Source organism: Aquarana catesbeiana, linkage group LG04, assembly GCF_042186555.1.
Source record: "Aquarana catesbeiana isolate 2022-GZ linkage group LG04, ASM4218655v1, whole genome shotgun sequence".
Taxonomy (NCBI): Eukaryota; Metazoa; Chordata; class Amphibia; order Anura; family Ranidae; genus Aquarana; species Aquarana catesbeiana.
Window position 1 is genome coordinate 49983926 of NC_133327.1, and position 22442 is coordinate 50006367.

Genomic DNA, 22442 nt, shown 5'->3' on the forward strand with positions numbered 1-22442 from the left:
CTGCACTCTGTATGTAACACACTCCTGAACTCCAAACTTTGAACTCTGTGCTCTATACATAGCGCACTCCTGAACTCTGCATTCTTAGTGTAAAGATACAAAAACAGAGGGCAACCCTAATGCTGATGCAGCCCGTGATGAAATTGTGTTTAACACCCCTGGCTTAGGATATAAAAATGTATTTGACGCAAAATCAATTGGACATATTTTTGGAAAGATCTTTCAAAAGAAAAAATAAATAAATAAACCTAACAAAATATAAAACTTCCAGCATTGTGAATGTCACCCTGTTTCAAGCTGTTAATGCCATCTTTTATTCTATTTGCAACATACTGTATGGGTCCGACAACAGTGACCCTCCAAAATGTGGATTATTCACACAATACAAATGCAAGGGTATTGCATGCCTCTCCCATCTAGTCTCACATACAGCTTGCTGGTGGCCAGTGCTGCCTTCATGATCCTTTTTGTTCCTTAAACAGTAAGAGGTTCTGCTAATAGCTTAGAAAATACGCCAGTTATGGAAGGGAGATGATCAGGGCAAGGATTTTATCAATGTAATCTCTAAAACTGTCAATACAGGTCCAATCTCTATTCTCTTGAAGAAGACACTGAAGGATGGAAAGCAGGCCCTCTGATTGTCAAAAGTGTTGCATGTGCATAGTGCCTGACCTAAAAAGACACTTAGGAACTCACTAAGTGTAGATCTATGAGGCTTTTACCTGCAAGCAAGAGTCAATAGATATTTTGGCAAGCTAAGTACAAGATAAGGTCCATTGGCATGGACCATATGGTGAGTACATGGATTGAAAACTGGCTACAAGGGCAAGTTCAGAGGGTGGTGATAAATGGGGAATACTCGGAATGGTCAGGGGTTGGTAGTGGGGTCCTACAGGGTTCTGTGCTGGGACCAATCCTATTTAATTTGTTCATAAACGACCTGGAGGATGGGGTAAACAGTTCAATCTCTGTATTTGCGGACAATACTAAGCTAAGCAGGGCAATAACGTCTCCGCAGGATGTGGAAACCTTGCAAGAAGATCTGAACAAATTAATGAGGTGGGCAACTACATGGCAAATGAGGTTTAATGTAGAAAAATGTACAATAATACATTTGGGTGGCATAAATCTGAATGCAATCTATACACTAGGGGGAGAACCTCTGGGGGAATCTAGGATGGAAAAGGACCTGGGGGTCCTAGTAGATGATAGACTCAGCAATGGCATGCATTACCAAACTGCTGCTAACAAAGCAAACAGAATATTGGCATATATTGGCATGCATTAAAAAGGGATTAACTCCAGGGGTAAAGTGATAGTTCTCCCACTCTACAAGACTCTGGTCTGGCCACACCTGGAGTATGCTGTCCAGTTCTGGGCACGAGTCCTCAGGAAAAATGTACTGGAAATGGAGCGAGTACAGAGAAGGGCAACAAAGCTAATAAAGGGTCTGGAGGTTATTAGTTATGAAGAAAGGTTGTGAGTGCTGAACTTATTCTCTCGGGAGAAGAGACGCTTGAGAGGGGACATGATTTCAATTTACAAATACCGTACTGGTGACCCCACAATAGGGATAAAACTTTTTCGTGGAAGGGAGTTTAACAAGACACGTGGCCACTCATTAAAATTAGAAGAAAAGAGGTTTAACCTTAAACTAGGTAGAGGGTTCTTTACTGTAAAAGTGGCAAGGATATGGAATTCCCTTCCACAGGCGGGGGTCTCAGCGGGGGGGGGGCGGGGGGGCATCAAAAAATTATTAAATAATCACCTGAATGACCACAACATACAGGGATATACAAGGTAATACTGACATATAATCACACATAGGTTGGACTTGATGGACTTTTGTCTTTTTTCAACCTCGCCTACTATGTAAGTAAAATGGGCTACCAATGGGATTTCTTCATACTGCACACATTTTCATCAATGGTGTGTATTCATGCTTACTATAAGGTTGTTGCCTGCACCGTTAGCTCCATGGACATTAAGATAAACTAATTTTCCAGTAAAAATCTTTCAGTTCACATATTAACTCTGATATTTAATACATTTAAGTTCTGCAAAGTACTTTAGTAAAGTCATTTAAATCTATTACAAGTATTTATTCTACATTATTATATTATAAAGGAAGGAAGGAGAATTTTAAACTATGAAAATACTTTTTTTCAATATTTTCTTGTTTTGCACACCTATTAAGGGATAAAACGTTTATAAAGTCAGGCCTGGAGCAACAGATAAAGGCATCTGTGTAAGGTCTGCATGACTGAATTTGGAGAGGCAAAGGGGTAGCAATAGTTAAACAATTATCTTATCTAAACAAATAATGGAATTGAGGTGGGACATGTGCCTGATTGGTTTAAGGAAGGATGAAGAGGAGCTGTAAGAGGGTCTGAGGAGAGAGAAAGTTTCAGCTTCAGATGAAGTTAGAAATGGGTGGACAGCGCTCAATGAGTTAAGTGTAACGATGAATACCAAGGCAATAAGACCATGGAGTGGTGAAAGTAGAAACAAGATTTATTGTCTTCAATGCACAACATTAAAAAAACTTGTGATAAAAATGCAATAAGGAAATGTAGATAAAAAACCTACGATGCCACTGAAGGACACCTGGGCAATAAGGAGTTAATGTCATCCCGAGATGAAAGCTGCAATGCACGGGAGGAGCCAGTAACCATGCTTTGCCAAGTGGAAGCCTGGAGGAGGGGAGCAGCTCACTGGTCAAGGAAGGTGGTGTGGGCTGGCTTTAAGGCTGATGTAGTGACGGACCGCCAGGTGGTGTGTGAACACCGGGGGGCCCAGGGGAAGCCTGAATGTGCTGCCTGGTGACCGGTGCTCATTGGTGGAGTAGGTCAGCCGACCAAACAACTGGAGCCCAGACCCGGAAGCCAGAGGAGCCGAGACATCGATGGGATGGGCTTGTCAGGATGACGAGCGGTGCCAGCCATAAGTACGGAGGAAGTAAGGACCCAGGGACCAACATGGAATGCAGGCTTGTCGGTTGCCGTGACAACGCATTTTGCACGCATGCGTCTCGGTTAACGGCAAGCAGGACACATATAACCGATATGGGGGCGGGGAGTGGGCAGAGCTACAATACAAACTTATTAACTCCTCACTACCCTAATGATTAAACAATACAACAATGCTTAAATTGTGCTATTGCATACAGTGCCTTGAAAAGGTATTCATAACCCTTGAAATTCTCCACATTTTGTCATGTTACAACCAAAATGTAACTGTGTTTTATTGGGATTTTATGCGATAGACCAACACAAAGTGGCACATAATTGTGAAGTGGAAGGAAAATGATAAATGGTTTTCAAAATCTTTTACAAATAAATATCTGAAAAGTGTGGCGTGCATTTGTATTCAGCCCCCTTTACTCTGATACCCCTAACTAAAATCTAGTGGAACCAATTGCCTTCAGAAGTCACCTAATTAGCAAATAGAGTCGACCTGTGTGTAATTTAATCTCAGTATAAATACAGCTGTTCTGAGAAGCCCTCAGAGATTTGTTAGAGAACCTTAGTGAACAAACAGTATCATGAAGGCAATGGAACACACCAGAGAGGTCAGAGATTAAGTTGTGGAGAAGTTTAAAGCAGGGTTAGGTTATAAAAAAAATCCTAAGCTTTGAACATCTCACGGAGCACTGATCAATCCATCATCCAAAAATGGAAAGAGTATGGCACACCAAGATATGGCTGTCCACCTAAACTGACAGGCCGGGAAAGGAGAGCATTAATCCGAGAAGCAGCTAAGAGGCCCATGGTAACTCTGGAGGAGCTGCAGAGAACCGCAGCTCAGGTGTGAAAATCTGTCCACAGGAAAACTATTAGTCGTGCACTCCACAAATCTGGCCTTTATGGAGGAGTGGCAAGAAAAAAGCCATTGTTAAAAAAAGCCATAAGAAGTCCCATTTGCAGTTTGGGAGAAGCCATGTGGGGGACAAAGCAAACATGTGGAAGATAGTGCTCTGATCAGATGCAGCCAAAATTGAACTTTTTGGCCTAAAAGAAAAACGCTTTGTGTGAATTCACCATCCCCACCATGAAACATGGTGGTGGCAGCATCATGTTGTGAGGATGATTTTGTTCAGCAGGCACAGGGAAGCTGGCCAAAGTTGATGGGAAGATGGATGGAGCCAAACACAGTGCAATCTTAGAAGAAAGCCTGTTAGAGTCTAAAAAAGACTTGAGACTGGGGTGGAGGTTCACCTTCCAGCAGGATAATGACCCTAAACATACATCCAGAGCTACAATGGAATGGTTTAGATCAAAGCATATTCATGTGTTATGAATGGCCCAGTCAAAGTCCAGACCTAAATCCAATTGAGAATCTATGGCAAGATTTGAAAATTGCTTTTCACAGACGCTCTCCATCCAATATGACAGAGCTAGAGCTATTTTGCAAAGAAGAATGGGCAAAAAGGTCACTCTCTAGATGTGAAAAGCTGGTAGAGACATACCCAAAAAAGACTTGCAGCTGTAATTGCAGCGAAAGGTGGTTTTACAAACTATTGACTCAGGGGGGCTGAATACAAATGCACACCACACTTTTCACATATTTATTTGTAGAAGATTTTGAAAACCATTTATCATTTTCCTTCTACGTCACAATTATGTGCCACTTTGTGTTGGTCTATCACAAAAAAATACATTTACGTTTTTGGTTGTAATATGACAAATATGGAAAATTTCAAGGGTTATGAATACTTTTTCAAGGCACTGTACATTATACGGGAACACTATTAAAGTGGGGGTCCACCTATCTATCGTTTTTTTTTTGAGTTCATTCACAAACTTTTCTTCTCAGCATTACATACTCACATATTGTGTGTAATATGTCCGCCTGTGTCAGATTTCGTCGGAAAGAATAACTTATATTATTCACTGCAGGCGGTTTCCATCTTCATTGTGGGCATTTGAAGCCCACAAGCATTTATTTCCTGGATGCGGTGAATGCTGTGCTCCCAGCATTCACCGCTTGTTCCCGCACATGCTCAGTGGCATCCTGGGAAGCCTGAGACTAGCTCCCAGGAGTCTGGAAGAGGCTAGAAACACGCCTACTCCCACGGGAGGAGAACCAGGAAGTGCAAAGAAGAATAGAAAAATAAAAGGTAATTGCGGCGATTTTAATTTTTTTAAACAGCATGTCAGCATCTAGGCAAGGAAGAGAATACATACAGATATTGTTCAAAATTTGGGTGGAACCCCGCTTTAACCATTACTATTAAGAACTGGCAACTATTAAATTAAAAATAAGAATAAAGAAACACAAAATGAAATACAAAAAAATAAAAAATAACAATGAAAATAAAACAAAAATGAAAATATAGAAATAAAATAAAAATAAAAAAATAAATAAATATAAATATAGAAATAAAATAAAAATTAAAATAAAAAGAAACAAAAAACCGAAAAATACATAAATAGTAAATAATACTGAAAAAAACATAAATCGTAAAGCCAAAAATGTTTTATCTTTTTACACATTACTCAAAGGAAATATTCCATAGATGTGATCAAGCAAGAGTAAATTAAAAATCCCGATCAACCTGTGGAATGGTACAAAACAGGAGGATGTTGATCTGTATATTAAAACTTGAATTAAGAGAGTAAGTATATTCAGATAAGACTATTGCCCTGTACACACGGTCGGATTTTCCGATGGAAAAAGTGCAATCGAATTGTGTTGTCGGAAATTCCGATCGTGTGTGGGCTCCATTGGACTTTTTCTGTTGGAATTTCCAACACACAAAGTTTGAGAGCAGGCTATATAATTTTCCGACAACAAAATCCGATCGATTAAATTCCGATCGTGTGTACACAAATCCGATGCACAAAGTGCCACGCATGCTCAGAATAAATTAAGAGACGAAAGCTATTGGCTACTGCCCCGTTTATAGTCCCGACGTACGTGTTTTACGTCACCGCGTTCAGAACGATCGGATTTTCCAACAACTTTGTGCGACTGTGTGTATGCAAGACAAGTTTGAGCCAACATCCGTCGGAAAAAATCCATGGATTTTGTTGTCTGAATGTCCGATCAATGTCTGATCGTGTGTACAGGGCATTTGTCTTTCCAACTCCTCATTCAAGCCATTAGGTGTAAGGGATTCAAACATATATATCCAGAAAGTTTCCCTCATACATAGGAGGGAAAATCTGTCATTTTCAAGAAGTGACGCCCTAGGGATTGTTTCAATTGCTAATACTTCCAGACATTTGATGTCATCATTATGCATGTGATGGAAATGGCGTGGGACACTATGCTCTTTACATCCTTTTTTAATGAATCTACATTGATCACCAACGCTTGCTCCTAGGGCATGTATAGTGTGGCCCACGTACAGTAGGTTGCATGGGCACCGCAGAACATAAATTACAAAGTCTGTTGAACAGGTTATAAACTGCTTAATCTGAAAGACCGTGCCTTTGTTGGTAGTGATGCTTGTGCCCCCATACATGATAAATTGACAGGTCAGACATCCTCTTTTCTTGCATTGGAAGATGCCTGTCCTGTTATCAAAGTATGATCTAATATCTATCGGGGGTCTTTTGTTCAGAACTTGTGATTTACTTGGTGCCAGGATGTTCTTAACTGTATGAGCTTTTCTAAATGTTATTTGTGGGTCAACTGGCAATAATGGAGCTAGTCTCTGATCCAATAATAACATTTTGAAATGTTTTTGGATCATTTTTGAAACTGATCTATATCTGTTATTGTAGGTGGACACAAATCTCAATGTATTATTCTCGTTCTTTTCATTGGTGACCTTTTGTTTAGCTGAGGGGTTTAAATGTAACATGAAAGCCTCCTGAACCAGTTCAGAGGGGTATCCCTCCTCATATTTATTATTATATTTATTATTAATTACTGTCCCCTGTGCAATGTAATCATCCATCTTAGAACAGTTTCTCCTCAGCATGTTGAACTGTCCACTAGGAATGTTCTTCTTCCATGTGGGATGGTGACAACTGGAGAAGAGGAGATATGAGTTTCCACTGGTGGGTTGGACTTGATTTCTACTATGAATACTACCTTGATTGTGGGTTAATACCAGATCTAGAAAAATCAACTCCTTGGGGTCAAGCACATGTGTAAATGACAAACACAATGAGGTGGCATTACAGTGGGCCACAAAGGAGGGGAACGCATCCGGGCGACCCCCCAGGTGAGCAAGATGTTGTCAATATATCTGCTGTAAAAAAATAATGTGCTCAGCAAAGGGGTTGTTGGCCCAGATGTGTCCCTCCTCCCTGTAGCCCATGGTGAGATTGGCTTATACGGGGACAAAATTAGCCCCCATAGTAGTACCTTTGAGTTGTAGATAATGCTGGTCCAGGAATGTGAAATAATTATATCTTAGACAAAAGTCAATGCATTTGACCAAGAAATCACATTGCCTAGAATTCATGTCTCCATTTGTAGTTAAAAAATGCTGTATGGCTGTCAGGCCTACCTGGTGGGGTATGTATAGAACGAGGTAACATCAATAGATGCCCATATATAACCCTCTTCTCAATAATAATGTTGAAGGGTGTCAATAATATGGCTGGAGTCCCTGATATAGGAAGCGAGTTGGCATACTGTGGTTGCAAGAAAAAAATCAATCATCATCGTTGTCACAGCAACAGACAAGCCTGCATTCCATGCTGGTCCCTGGGTCCTCCCTTCCTCCGTACTTCCGGCTGGCACCACTCGACATCCTGACAAGCCTATCCCATCAATGTCTCGGCTCCTCTGGCTTTCAGCTCTGGGCTCCAGATGTTTAGTCGGCTGGCCGACTCCACTAACGAGCAGCTTCCAGGTAGCACCTTCAGGCTTCCCCCGGACCCCTGGTGTTCACACACCACTCAGCGGTCTGTTACTACATCAGCCTTCAAGCCAGCCTGCGCCACCATCCCCGGCCAGTGAACTGCTCCCCACTTCCAGCTTCTACTTTGCAAGGCATGGTTACTGGCGCCTCCCGTGCATTGCAGTTTTCATCTTGGGATGACGTTGACTCCTAATTGCCCAGGTTTTCTTTCAGTCGTATCGTAGTTTTTTTATCTACGTTTCCTTTTTGCATTTTTACTATATGATGCATTAAGGTGTAAAAAATTGAACCTTTAGTGTCCTTTTAATTGGTAGAGGTTGGATTTTTGGTTGGCCCTGGTGACCCCAGAACATATACAATAATACCTTTGTCAAGAGATTTGTGTTTGTACATCTTAATGGACTTTTCCAAGTGAGGAAAGTAGGGAGGAAGGTGAAAAAGGAAGTAATGAAAGTAGGAAGAATGATGTGGAAGAAAGTAAAGTGGAGAGGAAGTTGTGGAAGGAAGTAAGGAAGTTGAGAAAGAAAGTGAAGGAGGTAGGGAGGAAAGGGAGAAAATTAGGGAAGTAAGTGTTGTCAGAAGTGAGGAAGGTGTAAAGGATAGAAAGAAAGGTGAGGAAGGAAGTGAGGTAGACAAGGTGTCAAGGGAAGCAAGGAGAAAAAAGTTTGGTGGGAAATGAGGAGGTGAAAATGTGGAGGGAAATGAGGAGACAGAAGTTGTGGAAGGAAGTAAGAAAGACATTTGGTAGAAGTGAGGAAGGTAAGAAGGCAGGTATGAAAGAAAGTGTGGTAAAGTAGAAGGTGTGGAAAGAAACGAGAAGTGCAAGATGTTAAAGTGAAGAAGATAAGGAAGTAGTTGTGGAAGGAGGCAAGAAAGACATAGGCAGAAATGAGTAAGCGGAAGCTGTGAAAAAAGTAAGGAAGGTAGAATGGAAAGTATGGAGGAAGGTGAGGAGTGGAAGGTGTGGAGGGAAGCAAAGTAGGTGAGAAAAAAAGTTTGGAAGTAAGAGGAGAAAGTCTGGAAGGAACTGAGAAATATATGGACAGAGCATAGGGAAGTAGGAAAGTAGAGAGGAATATATGGAAGTGGGGGGAGTAGAATGAAAGGTGTGAAAAGAAGTAAGCAAGGTTTGGAAAGAAGTGAGGAGAGTGGGGAGGAAGGTGTAAAAGGAAGTATAGAAAGTGGTGGGGAAGTTTTGGAAGGGTAGTGCTACCCCCTAAGGAGCCTCTGCATTTTTGGGTCCCCCTATAGCTGCACAGCCAGGCAACACACATTTTTCCAACTTTCATCCAAAGTCAGTAACCCATCCATGGGCTTGTTTTTGTAGTTTTTATTTGGGGTAAACAACTTGGATGAGGTGTAGGGGTTCATGGGATGTCCAACTTGACTAGTAACAGAAAACTCTGAGGACAAACCTTCTGTTCTTGGTACAAAAATAAGGGATCCTGGACTCTACCCCCTCTGGAGTGGCATCAGTCTCTTAATGGATCAGTTACAGTACAATGTCTCTTTAAAGAGCACTTGGTCCCCTGGCTGTCTTGAAGAGTATCCAAGAGCATGGAATTCCAGATCAGACTTTTTAGCACTGTCTCAGGGAGCCCTCTCCCTTGTAGGCCCTAGTGGTGTAGAGGTACTCACACTGTACTTGTGCCCTGTAGATATGGATAAAACTGATTTCAGGTCTTTCCCTGGGATAGTTTCTTTCCAAGCTAAGCAAGCTGTCCTTCCCCAGTGGACTGCAGGGGAGAGGAACCCCCTCTTTCACCCTTCTTTCTTCCTTCTTCCTCCAGCCTAGAAGCAGAGCTCCCCTCCCCTGGGGTCCCCTACCAGGCTACACAGCAGGTTCCTCACTCCATCTTCCATCTGACCACAACCACCCTGCTGGCCTCCTTACTAGGTGGGCCAGATTTCCATAAATACGCAGAACAGAACCTCCTGGCCTCCACCCACTAGCTTCCAGAAACTTCTCCAAGCTTCTGGAATCAGGGGAGGTACCAGAGGCCTGAACTGTATAGCTCTCCAGCCTGACCTACAGTAACCCGACCCAATTACAGACTCACACAGCTACCAGTCACAAAAACAAATTTATCTACACTATTCTAGCACTAGAGGGTGCTACAGAAAGAAGTTAGGACAGTTGTTTGGAACAGAGGGAAATGAGCAAGGTAGAGAAGAAAGTGTGGAAGCAAGTGTAGATGTTAGTCAGGGAGACATAGGCTAAAGTGAGGACAAAAGTCAAGTAGATATGGATGTGTAGCACCCTCTAGAGCAGGAATCTTCAAACTACGGCTCTCCAGCTGTTTACAGAACTACACATCCCATGAGGCATTGTAAAACTCTGACATTGACAGACATGACTAGGCATGATGGGAGTTGTAGTTCCTGAACAATTGGAGAGCCGTAGTTTGAAGACCCCTGCTCTAGAGTGTGCTAGAAATAGTGTAGGTTGTGTTAGAATAGGTAAATTCTAGTTAGCTCACGGCTAAGCCTGAGCTTTGAATCTGAGTCAGGGTTCAGTGAGTGAAGGCTGGATGACTCATAGTGCTGCCCCCTGAGCTTACCTCATAAATAGGCATGAGCCATGCCAGCAGGGCAATCAGGTGGAAGATGGACAAGGGGCTATGAGTTGCTGCTTGTACATTGCTAAAAATCTGACTAAGAATCTACCAGATCAACTAACTGTGATTCAGCTGGAGTCAGCAAGCATATGTGTGCAGGAGGAGGGTAAAGGAGACTGAATATAGACTGTATATACGAAGATGTCCCTGATGTTGTTGCTGAAATCAAGTGGGCATCCCATAACCTCCAATCCCTATCCAAGTTATTAACCTCAATAAATAACAAAAACAAAGTCACAGACTGTTCATTGACTCTCGAGTTCCTGTCCCTACTCCTGCGTGTGGCCACGCAGGAGTAGGGGATCCAGTTAATCTTCGGCTCCTTATGGGGTGTGCTACAGATGGAAGAGAGGAAACTAGGCAGGGGGGTGGAAAGAAGTAGGAATTGAAGTCAGAGTGATGTGGAGAGAAATGTAGAAGGAAAGATGAAGGTGTGAAAGGAAGTTAGGAAAGAGTAAAAGCAAGTCAGAAAAGTAGGTAGGGAGGTGTGGAAGGAAGTCAGGTAGTTAAGGTTGTGGTGTGGAAGAAAATAATGGAAGGTTTGCAAAGAAGAGACAAAAATAGGTCAGGAGGTGTGGAAGAAGGTGAAAATCAGCCAAAGTAGAGTGGCAAAGTTTATTAAAATGTAAATGTGTAATGCACCTGATCAAGCAATCTCTCAATGGTAATATAATTGTGTAGCAAAAAGAATTACTGGTAGTGTCTTTTCATGAACACAATTAAATTGGTATTAAACTCAAAGCCAAACATGTAATATATTGCAGCTTACCAATCATTAGATGTGGTGGCTGCATTTGTTTTCTTTTTTCAGACTTTTTACCGTTTTCACCTGATGATCTGGTCACTAACACACCTCCTGTATTTCAGTTCCTATACTCTGTTCTAACAGAGACACCTTTGGACAACAGTATTGTCAATCGGGGGGGGGGGGGGAGTGTTTGATGCACTAGCAGATTTAGGTACACTAACAAATTGAAGCCAAACTCCATCTAACAGTTTTTAAGTAGTTACGGAAACTGTTTTTTTTTTTCCTTTTGAGATAAAGGTTTTACTTTAACTCCTTGTCATTTTACAGTAGGCCAGACAGGAGCCTTGTTATTCTAGGAGGACATCATATGACGGCTTCCCAGAATCATGCCTCACGCATGCCCTACGGGCCATACTTCGGACCACAGCAGATGACAGGTCAGTGGACCGGCCCACTGTCGGTACCATGTAATTGCTGTGACCAATCACAGCAGATCACATGACAACTATACACAATGAATGGCTTTGATTAATGCCATTCATCATGTACTATTGTGTTGACCACTGTGATTGGTCACAGTGATCACATGGTACAGACAGGACCAAATTACAACCCATCTGTATGATATGATTAGCCGTGGTTAGTCACAGTTAATCACAACAATGCACACTGAATGAATCTATTTCGTTTAATTAAAATGGTTGTTTATAACAGTGATACTCACTGTTATAAGCAATCATAGTGTGCAAAAACAAAAATAAATCCTGCTCACCTTCCCAGTGTAGTAGTACAGTGTTACTTTGGTAACACTGTATTGCTCTGGTCACAGTATGTAAAAAAAACAAAAAAAAAAAACAAACATTGCACAAAAAAAAAAAAAAGAAAATAATGCAATAAATAAAAAAGAAAAAATATTTAAAAAAATTGAAAAAAAAATGATTACATTTTCTTTTTTTACATACTGTCACCAGTCAGTGTCCCTAATCACTGCCAGATCAGTTATATGATAACACTGTACCACACTGGTGACAGTATGTAAAAAAATTTAAAAAATGAAAAAAAAAAATTTTTAACTTCTTAATTTTCAAAATAATTGTGACAAAAAATTACAACAAAAACTCTCCATGCCTCTTACTAAATACCTCAGACTGTCTACTTTCAAAAAAGGGGTAATTTGGGGGTATTTGTACTGTTCTGGCATTGTCAGGCTTCACAAAATGAGCTAGGTCGTCAGTACATCAGGACTGATCAATTTTCATATATATATATATATATATATATATATATATATATATATACCGTAATATAGATAAAAAATCTTCTGCTTAGACCTTGAATATCTCCTAATGGTAAAGTGCAAACAAAATGTATGTGCAAATGAACAATGTGCAAATAAACAGTGATATGGACCTTGAATGTCCTCTATACAAAATTATGAGCAATATTAAACAAATATTAAAACATCAAATAATAGTCCGTTTAGGTGAAGGTGCTCGATGTGCAATGTAATTTTGCTCATAGTTTTGTATAGAACACATTCAAGGTCCATATCACTGTTTATTTGCACGTTGTTCATTTGCACATACATTTTGTTTGCACTTTACCATTATAGAGATTGCTTATTTTGCATATTGTTCATTTGCACAGTGTTTTTGCTTTTACAGTATCTCGCAAAAGAACTTTTCATGTGACAACACTGAAGAAATGACACTTTGCTACAATGTAAAGTAGTGAGTGTACAGCTTGTATAACAGTGTAAATTTGCTGTCCCCTCAAAATGTTTAAGGTGATTTGTTAGTGCAAATAAAAAAAGTATCCTGGACAGTACTCAGTTGTCTCTGTCAAAGGTGCACTAATACGGCTACAATCACCTCAAGCATGATGGAAGATACTGCATATAGTCGTATGAAGAAGGAGTTAACCAACCTGATCACAAAGGAAACACATATCAATAGTGACATCTTCTTTCTCTCAAGATGCAAAAGTGGAATCTCATGCCACAAGGTCTCCGGATTAAAAATCCTTGTGCAAATACACTGAACTCTCCTTATGTAGAAGGACTTTGCAGACGTACCAGCAAAAGGTTAAGGAACAAACTGATTCACAAATTGTATGGTAAAAGAGAAACAAGCAGGAAACAAAAGCAGTCAGTGTTTGAAACCATAACATCATTGGACCCTGCAAGCATCAACCACAATAAGAATGAAATGGAAACCTTACAAAGACAACTGTAAAAACTTGTCATGAACACGAAGCAAAAAAACCTCCAGAAGCTACACCAAGAGCAGACCTTTTGGCTACAACCTAAACAAGATAAAACAAATACAACATCTACAACTCCTGCTGTCAGCGACTTGGAACCCAATCCAGAATCATAATGTATTCCATGTATAATGGGGCGTACACATGGTTGGACTTTTTGGCTACAAAAGTCCAACAGCCTGTCCGACAGACTTTCGACAGACTTTCGACGGACTTTTGGCGGACTTTAAATGGAATTTCTAACAACCGGACTTGCCTACACACAATCACACCAAAGTCCGACGGATTCGTACGTGATGACGTACACCTGACTAAAATAAGGAAGTTGATAGCCAGTAGCCAATAGCTGTCCTAGCGTTGGTTTTTGTCCGTCGGACTAGCATACAGACGAGCGGATTTCTGGATCCGGCGGAGTTACGACGTAAAGATTTGAAACAAGTTCCAAATCTAAAGTCCGTCAGATTTGTGACTGGAAAAGTCCACTGAAGGTCCGGTGAAGCCCACACACGATCGGATTGTCGGCGTCCATCGGACTTTTGTAGCCGAAAAGTCCGACCGTGTGTACGCCCCATAAATGCTGACCTGACTGAAAATGTGGCTATAACAGGGGAAATTGGAATCATCAGTTTGTCAAATCATAAACTTTTCGCACCAGAAATTACAGTCCTCTCCAAAGGCCTCACATTCTGCCCAACCACCAAATTGGATAATTTACAGGTATGGTCAGATATGGAGGAATTCTTCAGGAAACTAATGCCACGTACATACGAGCAGACTTTTCGACCGGATTGGTCTGACGGTCTATCCGATGGACTTTCGGCGGACTTCCGACGGACTTTCCTAATGAACGGACTTGCCTACACATGATCACACCAAAGTCCAACGGATTCGTACGTGATGACGTACGACCGGACTAAAATAAGGAAGTTGATAGCCAGTAGCCAATAGCTGCCCTAGCGTCGGTTTTAGTCCTTCGGACTAGCATACAGATGAGCGTATTTTTCGACCGGACTCAAGTCCGTCGGAAAGATTTGAAACATGTTTTATTTCTAGGTCCGCTGGAGCCCACACACGATCGGATTGTCCGACGGAGTCCGGTCCGCCGGACCAAGTCTGCCGGAAAATCCGCTCGTGTGTACGCGGCATTTGGCTCAAAGAATATTTTCACAGTAATGAAAGGAATCCTAGGACAATAGGAGGTCCGAAAGAAAACAAAACAGCAACTTCACACCTCCACAAGGACGCAACCCCAAACTGGACACCTATATTGACTGAGAGTTACATCCCTGATATCCAGCCAGCAAAAGAAAATATTATACAACCTTTCACCGCTGGAGTGAAGAGCTGTACATGATCTGTGCAATAATCAGGCCATAACCATCAAACCAGCAGATAAAGGGGAGCAGTTGTTACATAGTTAGTAAGGTTGAATAAAGACACCAGTCCATCAAGTTCAACCTGAGCAAGTGTGGGTGCGTGTCTACAACTATCCCTATTTTTATTCAAGGTACCCATATAGCGCTGTGTCACTTTTTTACGCAGTGCTCCACCCATATATCACACACTCACATCGATCCCTACCCTCAAGGAGCCCACAATCCAAGGTCCCTAACATTCATATACTGGGGCCAATTTTGGACAGAAGCCAATTAACCTACCAGCATGTCTTTGGAGTGTGGGAGGAAACCAGAGTACCCGGAGGAAACCCACACAGGCAGAACATGCAAACTCCAGGAAGGTAGTGTCGTGGTTGGGATTTGAACCAGTGACCCTTGTTACTGCTAGGCGAGAGTGCTACCCACTACACCACTGCGCTGCCCATCCATTGTTGTGATGGATACAGACAAATATATACAAGAGAGCCAGAGGTAGCTGGCAAAATATTACTTACTATTAAAAAAAATGGATTATGACCCGACACAGGATTTTACTAAGCAATTAAAAGGTCTCATTAAAACAAAACCAACCCACTCACATTCAGAACCTATCAATGCGATTCCAGATAATCCAGAAAGTTCTATTTGTGTAAAAAAAATTATTAAAAATGTTATATGGGTACAGTGTTGCATGACTGTGCAATTGTCATTCAAAGTGTGACAGCACTGAAAGCTGAAAATTGACTGGACAGAAAAGGGGTAAATGTATCCGGTATTGAGGTGGGTAATTAATAAAAGCTGATCAGTGTAAGCATCCCCTGTCATTGTTAAATGGTTTGTCTTAACTATACATTAGCAGGACTGCTTTTTCTTTTGAAAACAACAGACTAACTGGCAGGATCGCTGCATGAAAATAAAAGAAAGAAAGCTTAAAAATGAATGCAGCCATCACATGTAAGAATTTTTATGCTGCAATATACATCATTGTAATATATGTTTGCTTTTGGGTTTACTACGGCTTTAAGTAGATAGGATGGCCAGTCAGATTCAATTATCCCTTGAAGCAATATGCTAATCTCAAAACAAAAACGAATCAGTATTATAGAATAATAAACTAAATTAAAACGACTATGCATTTTTATAATTCATGCATTCATTTACTTAATAGCTAATATATTTTATTTATTCAGGTTGACAAAGTGGAGACTTGGAAAAAAGAAACCCAAGATGAAATTGTACGCTGCCACAATGACGTGAGGAGAAAAGTAGATCCACCAGCCAGTGACATGCGCAAAATGGTAGGAAAATTCCCCACAAAGGCTAATATTTTTAATCCACAGGCAGCCTAATTCTTCAGTAAGACACAGAAGTTGAACACAATGCAATTTTACTTAAGCTATAGCAGTACATAGGTTGTTTTTCCAGTCTTTTGAAGTGTACAAATACAATGACTCTCCTGAGCTCTGTCTCCGTGACTAACTAACACTGACTGAGGAAACATGGAAGAAGTGGTTAGGGTCTAGCCAGTGGCGGCTGGTGCTCAAAATTTTTGGAAAAAAATCATCAATTGCAGCCACTGTGCCATCAAACGTTGCCACTGTGCCCATCAAACGCTGCCACTGTGCCCATCAAACGCTGCCACTGTGCCCATCAAACGCTGCCACTGTGCCCTCAAACGCTGCCACTGTGCCATCAAACGCTGCCACTGTGCCATCAAACGCTGCCACTGTGTCCTCCAATGCTGCCACTGTGCCATCAATTGCAGCCACTGTGCCAAACGCTGCCACTGTGCTCATAAAACGCTGCCACTGTGCCATCAAATGGTGGCACTGTGCCCATCAAACGCTGCCACTGTGCCCATCAAACGCTGCCACTGTGCCCATTAAACGCTGCCACTGTGCCATCAAACGCTGCCACTGTGCCATCAAACACTGCCACTGTGCCCTCAAATGCTGCCACTGTGCCCTCAAACGCTGCCACTGTGCCATCAAATGCTGCCACTGTGCCATCAAACGCTGCCACTGTGTCCTCCAATGCTGCCACTGTGCCATCAATTGCAGCCACTGTGCCCATAAAATGCTGCCACTGTGCCATCAAATGCTGCCACTGTGTCCATCAAACGCTGCCACTGTGCCCATCAAACGCTGCCACTGTCTCATCAAACGCTGCCACTGTGCCCTCAAATGCTGCCACTGTGCCATCAAATGCTGCCACTGTGCCCTCAAATGCAGCCAATGTGCCCTCAATTTCAGCCACTGTGCCATCAATTGCAGCCACTGTGCCATTGAACGCTGCCACTGTGCCCATCAAACGCTGCCACTGTGCCCATCAAACGCTGTCACTGTGCCATCAAACGCTGCCACTGTGCCCATCAAACGCAGCCACTGTGCCCTCAAATGCTGCCACTGTGCCATCAATTGCAGCCACTGTGCCAAACGCTGCCACTGTGCCCATTAAATGCTGCCACTGTGCCATCAAACACTGCCACTGTGCCATCAAATGCTGCCACTGTGCCTTCAAATGCTGCCACTGTGCCATCAACTGCAGCCACTGTGCCAAATGCTGCCACTGTGCCCATTAAATGCTGCCACTGTGCCAATTAAACATTGCCACTGTGCCATCAAACGCTGCCACTGTGCCATCAAACGCTGCCACTGTGCCATCAAACACTGCCACTGTGCCCTCAAATGCTGCCACTGTGCCCTCAAACGCTGCCACTGTGCCATCAAATGCTGCCACTGTGCCATCAAATGCTGCCACTGTGCCATCAAACGCTGCCACTGTGTCCTCCAATGCTGCCACTGTGCCATCAATTGCAGCCACTGTGCCCATAAAATGCTGCCACTGTGCCATCAAATGCTGCCACTGTGTCCATCAAACGCTGCCACTGTGCCCATCAAACGCTGCCACTGTGCCCATCAAACGCTGCCACTGTGCCCTCAAATGCTGCCACTATGCCATCAAATGCTGCCACTGTCTCATCAAACGCTGCCACTGTGCCCTCAAATGCTGCCACTGTGCCATCAAATGCTGCCACTGTGCCCTCAAATGCAGCCAATGTGCCCTCAATTTCAGCCACTGTGCCATCAATTGCAGCCACTGTGCCATTGAACGCTGCCACTGTGCCCATCAAACGCTGCCACTGTGCCCATCAAACGCTGTCACTGTGCCATCAAACGCTGCCACTGTGCCCATCAAACGCAGCCACTGTGCCCTCAAATGCTGCCACTGTGCCATCAATTGCAGCCACTGTGCCAAACGCTGCCACTGTGCCCATTAAATGCTGCCACTGTGCCATCAAACACTGCCACTGTGCCATCAAATGCTGCCACTGTGCCTTCAAATGCTGCCACTGTGCCATCAACTGCAGCCACTGTGCCAAATGCTGCCACTGTGCCCATTAAATGCTGCCACTGTGCCAATTAAACATTGCCACTGTGCCATCAAACGCTGCCACTGTGCCCATCAAATGCAGCCACTGTGCTAAACGCTGCCACTGTGCCCATCAAACGCTGCCACTGTGCCCATCAAACGCTGCCACTGTGCCCATCAAACGCTGCCACTGTGCCCTCAAACGCTGCCACTGTGCCATCAAACGCTGCCACTGTGCCATCAAACGCGGCCACTGTGTCCTCCAATGCTGCCACTGTGCCATCAATTGCAGCCACTGTGCCAAAACGCTGCCACTGTGCCCATAAAACGCTGCCACTGTGCCATCAAATGGTGGCACTGTGCCCATCAAACGCTGCCACTGTGCCCATCAAATGCTGCCACTGTGCCCATTAAACGCTGCCACAGTGCCATCAAACGCTGCCACTGTGCCATCAAACACTGCCACTGTGCCCTCAAATGCTGCCACTGTGCCCTCAAACGCTGCCACTGTGCCATCAAATGCTGCCACTGTGCCATCAAACGCTGCCACTGTGTCCTCCAATGCTGCCACTGTGCCATCAATTGCAGCCACTGTGCCCATAAAATGCTGCCACTGTGCCATCAAATGCTGCCACTGTGTCCATCAAACGCTGCCACTGTGCCCATCAAACGCTGCCACTGTGCCATCAAACGCTGCCACTGTGCCCTCAAATGCTGCCACTATGCCATCAAATGCTGCCACTGTCTCATCAAACGCTGCCACTGTGCCCTCAAATGCTGCCACTGTGCCATCAAATGCTGCCACTGTGCCCTCAAATGCAGCCAATGTGCCCTCAATTTCAGCCACTGTGCCATCAATTGCAGCCACTGTGCCATTGAACGCTGCCACTGTGCCCATCAAACGCTGCCACTGTGCCCATCAAACGCTGTCACTGTGCCATCAAACGCTGCCACTGTGCCCATCAAACGCAGCCACTGTGCCCTCAAATGCTGCCACTGTGCCATCAATTGCAGCCACTGTGCCAAACGCTGCCACTGTGTCCATTAAATGCTGCCACTGTGCCATCAAACACTGCCACTGTGCCATCAAATGCTGCCACTGTGCCTTCAAATGCTGCCACTGTGCCATCAACTGCAGCCACTGTGCCAAATGCTGCCACTGTGCCCATTAAATGCTGCCACTGTGCCAATTAAACATTGCCACTGTGCCATCAAACGCTGCCACTGTGCCCATCAAATGCAGCCACTGTGCTAAACGCTGCCCTGCCACTGTGCCCATCAAACGCTGCCACTGTGCCCATCAAACGCTGCCACTGTGCCCATCAAACGCTGCCACTGTGCCCATCAAACGCTGCCACTGTGCCCTCAAACGCTGCCACTGTGCCATCAAACGCTGCCACTGTGCCATCAAACGCTGCCACTGTGTCCTCCAATGCTGCCACTGTGCCATCAATTGCAGCCACTGTGCCAAACGCTGCCACTGTGCCCATAAAACGCTGCCACTGTGCCATCAAATGGTGGCACTGTGCCCATCAAACGCTGCCACTGTGCCCATCAAACGCTGCCACTGTGCCCATTAAACGCTGCCACTGTGCCATCAAACGCTGCCACTGTGCCATCAAACACTGCCACTGTGCCCTCAAATGCTGCCACTGTGCCCTCAAACGCTGCCACTGTGCCATCAAATGCTGCCACTGTGCCATCAAACGCTGCCACTGTGTCCTCCAATGCTGCCACTGTGCCATCAATTGCAGCCACTGTGCCCATAAAATGCTGCCACTGTGCCATCAAATGCTGCCACTGTGTCCATCAAACGCTGCCACTGTGCCCATCAAACGCTGCCACTGTGCCATCAAACGCTGCCACTGTGCCCTCAAATGCTGCCACTATGCCATCAAATGCTGCCACTGTCTCATCAAACGCTGCCACTGTGCCCTCAAATGCTGCCACTGTGCCATCAAATGCTGCCACTGTGCCCTCAAATGCAGCCAATGTGCCCTCAATTTCAGCCACTGTGCCATCAATTGCAGCCACTGTGCCATTGAACGCTGCCACTGTGCCCATCAAACGCTGCCACTGTGCCCATCAAACGCTGTCACTGTGCCATCAAACGCTGCCACTGTGCCCATCAAACGCAGCCACTGTGCCCTCAAATGCTGCCACTGTGCCATCAATTGCAGCCACTGTGCCAAACGCTGCCACTGTGCCCATTAAATGCTGCCACTGTGCCATCAAACACTGCCACTGTGCCATCAAATGCTGCCACTGTGCCTTCAAATGCTGCCACTATGCCATCAACTGCAGCCACTGTGCCAAATGCTGCCACTGTGCCCATTAAATGCTGCCACTGTGCCAATTAAACATTGCCACTGTGCCATCAAACGCTGCCACTGTGCCATCAAACGCTGCCACTGTGCATCAAACGCTGCCACTGTGCCCTCAAATGCTGCCACTGTGCCCTCAAACGCTGCCACTGTGCCATCAAATGCTGCCACTGTGCCATCAAATGCTGCCACTGTGCCATCAAACGCTGCCACTGTGTCCTCCAATGCTGCCACTGTGCCATCAATTGCAGCCACTGTGCCCATAAAATGCTGCCACTGTGCCATCAAATGCTGCCACTGTGTCCATCAAACGCTGCCACTGTGCCCATCAAACGCTGCCACTGTGCCATCAAACGCTGCCACTGTGCCCTCAAATGCTGCCACTATGCCATCAAATGCTGCCACTGTCTCATCAAACGCTGCCACTGTGCCCTCAAATGCTGCCACTGTGCCATCAAATGCTGCCACTGTGCCTCAAATGCAGCCAATGTGCCCTCAATTTCAGCCACTGTGCCATCAATTGCAGCCACTGTGCCATTGAACGCTGCCACTGTGCCCATCAAACGCTGCCACTGTGCCATCAAACGCTGTCACTGTGCCATCAAACGCTGCCACTGTGCCCATCAAACGCAGCCACTGTGCCCTCAAATGCTGCCACTGTGCCATCAATTGCAGCCACTGTGCAAACGCTGCCACTGTGCCCATTAAATGCTGCCACTGTGCCATCAAACACTGCCACTGTGCCATCAAATGCTGCCACTGTGCCTTCAAATGCTGCCACTGTGCCATCAACTGCAGCCACTGTGCCAAATGCTGCCACTGTGCCCATTAAATGCTGCCACTGTGCCAATTAAACATTGCCACTGTGCCATCAAACGCTGCCACTGTGCCCATCAAATGCAGCCACTGTGCTAAACGCTGCCACTGTGCCCATCAAACGCTGCCACTGTGCCATCAAACACTGTGTGCCCATGAAATGCTGCCAGTGTGCCCATAAATGCTGCCAGTGTGCCCATCATATGCTGCCAGTGTGCCCATCAAATGCTGCAAGTGTGCCCATCATATGCTACCAGTGAGTGCTATCAGTGCTGCCTACTCAGCAGTGCCCACTCCAGCTCCTACCCCGAAGCCTTCGAGTCCCAATCATTCAAGTTGCATGGGGCAGGGTCAGAGCATCACTGGTGCTATCGTTCTGCACAGCACAGCGCACTGCTGCCAGCCTGCCTCCCCTGTGTATCCATCACTCTCAGTGCCATCATGGGGACCCCAATTTTGGGTCAGCGTGGGTTCAAGGACCAGCTGCTTTGGGGAAAGTGCAGGGGCCCCCCATGCAGCTGGGGCCCCTGGGCAGTGCCCAGGTGTGCCCTCTCATTACGACAGCCCTGAATGGTGGCAATCAGCGACTTATAGCAGGACTGCGATATTGCGGCTGACAGTCAGACATTAACTGACACTTTTGACACTTTTTGTGAACCAGTGACACAAATACAGTGATCAGTGCTCAAAATATGTACTTTCACTGTACTAATGACACTGGCTGGGAAGGAGTTAAACATTTAGGGTGATCAAAGGGTTAAATGTGTGCCTAACCAGTGTTTTGGTGTATGTGACATGCTTTTACTAAGGGAAGTCATGGATTTTATTACCTGCTTTGTGGGGAAGAAAATCTATTACTTTTGCACTGACAGGACAGAGTCCTGTCCTGTGTGTCTTCCTGACGATCAGCAGGTGCTGGCGGCACCTGCTGATCGGCATGTGCTGTGTATAATCACAGCACAGCCAGGTCGCCGCCTGCGGCGCCTTCCCTACCTACCCGGAAGTGCCGAATCATGTACCTAGTAAGTGATCTGCTGCAGCAAAACCCGCCTTGCTGTTGTACATGTAAGTGGTGTTGTACAGGGCAAGAGGTTAACTAATTAA

At 44.7% G+C, this 22442-nt stretch overlaps 1 protein-coding gene across 1 annotated transcript in view; it reads left to right on the top strand.

Moving 5' to 3' along the window:
* The window catches only part of LOC141139236 (allurin-like), an 87465-nt gene that overhangs the window by 20497 nt on the left and 44526 nt on the right, over positions 1-22442 (top strand). The window contains exon 4 of the mRNA XM_073625173.1: positions 16017-16124. Coding sequence (XP_073481274.1) covers positions 16017-16124 — 108 coding nt within the window. The remainder of the gene's footprint in view (positions 1-16016; positions 16125-22442) is intronic.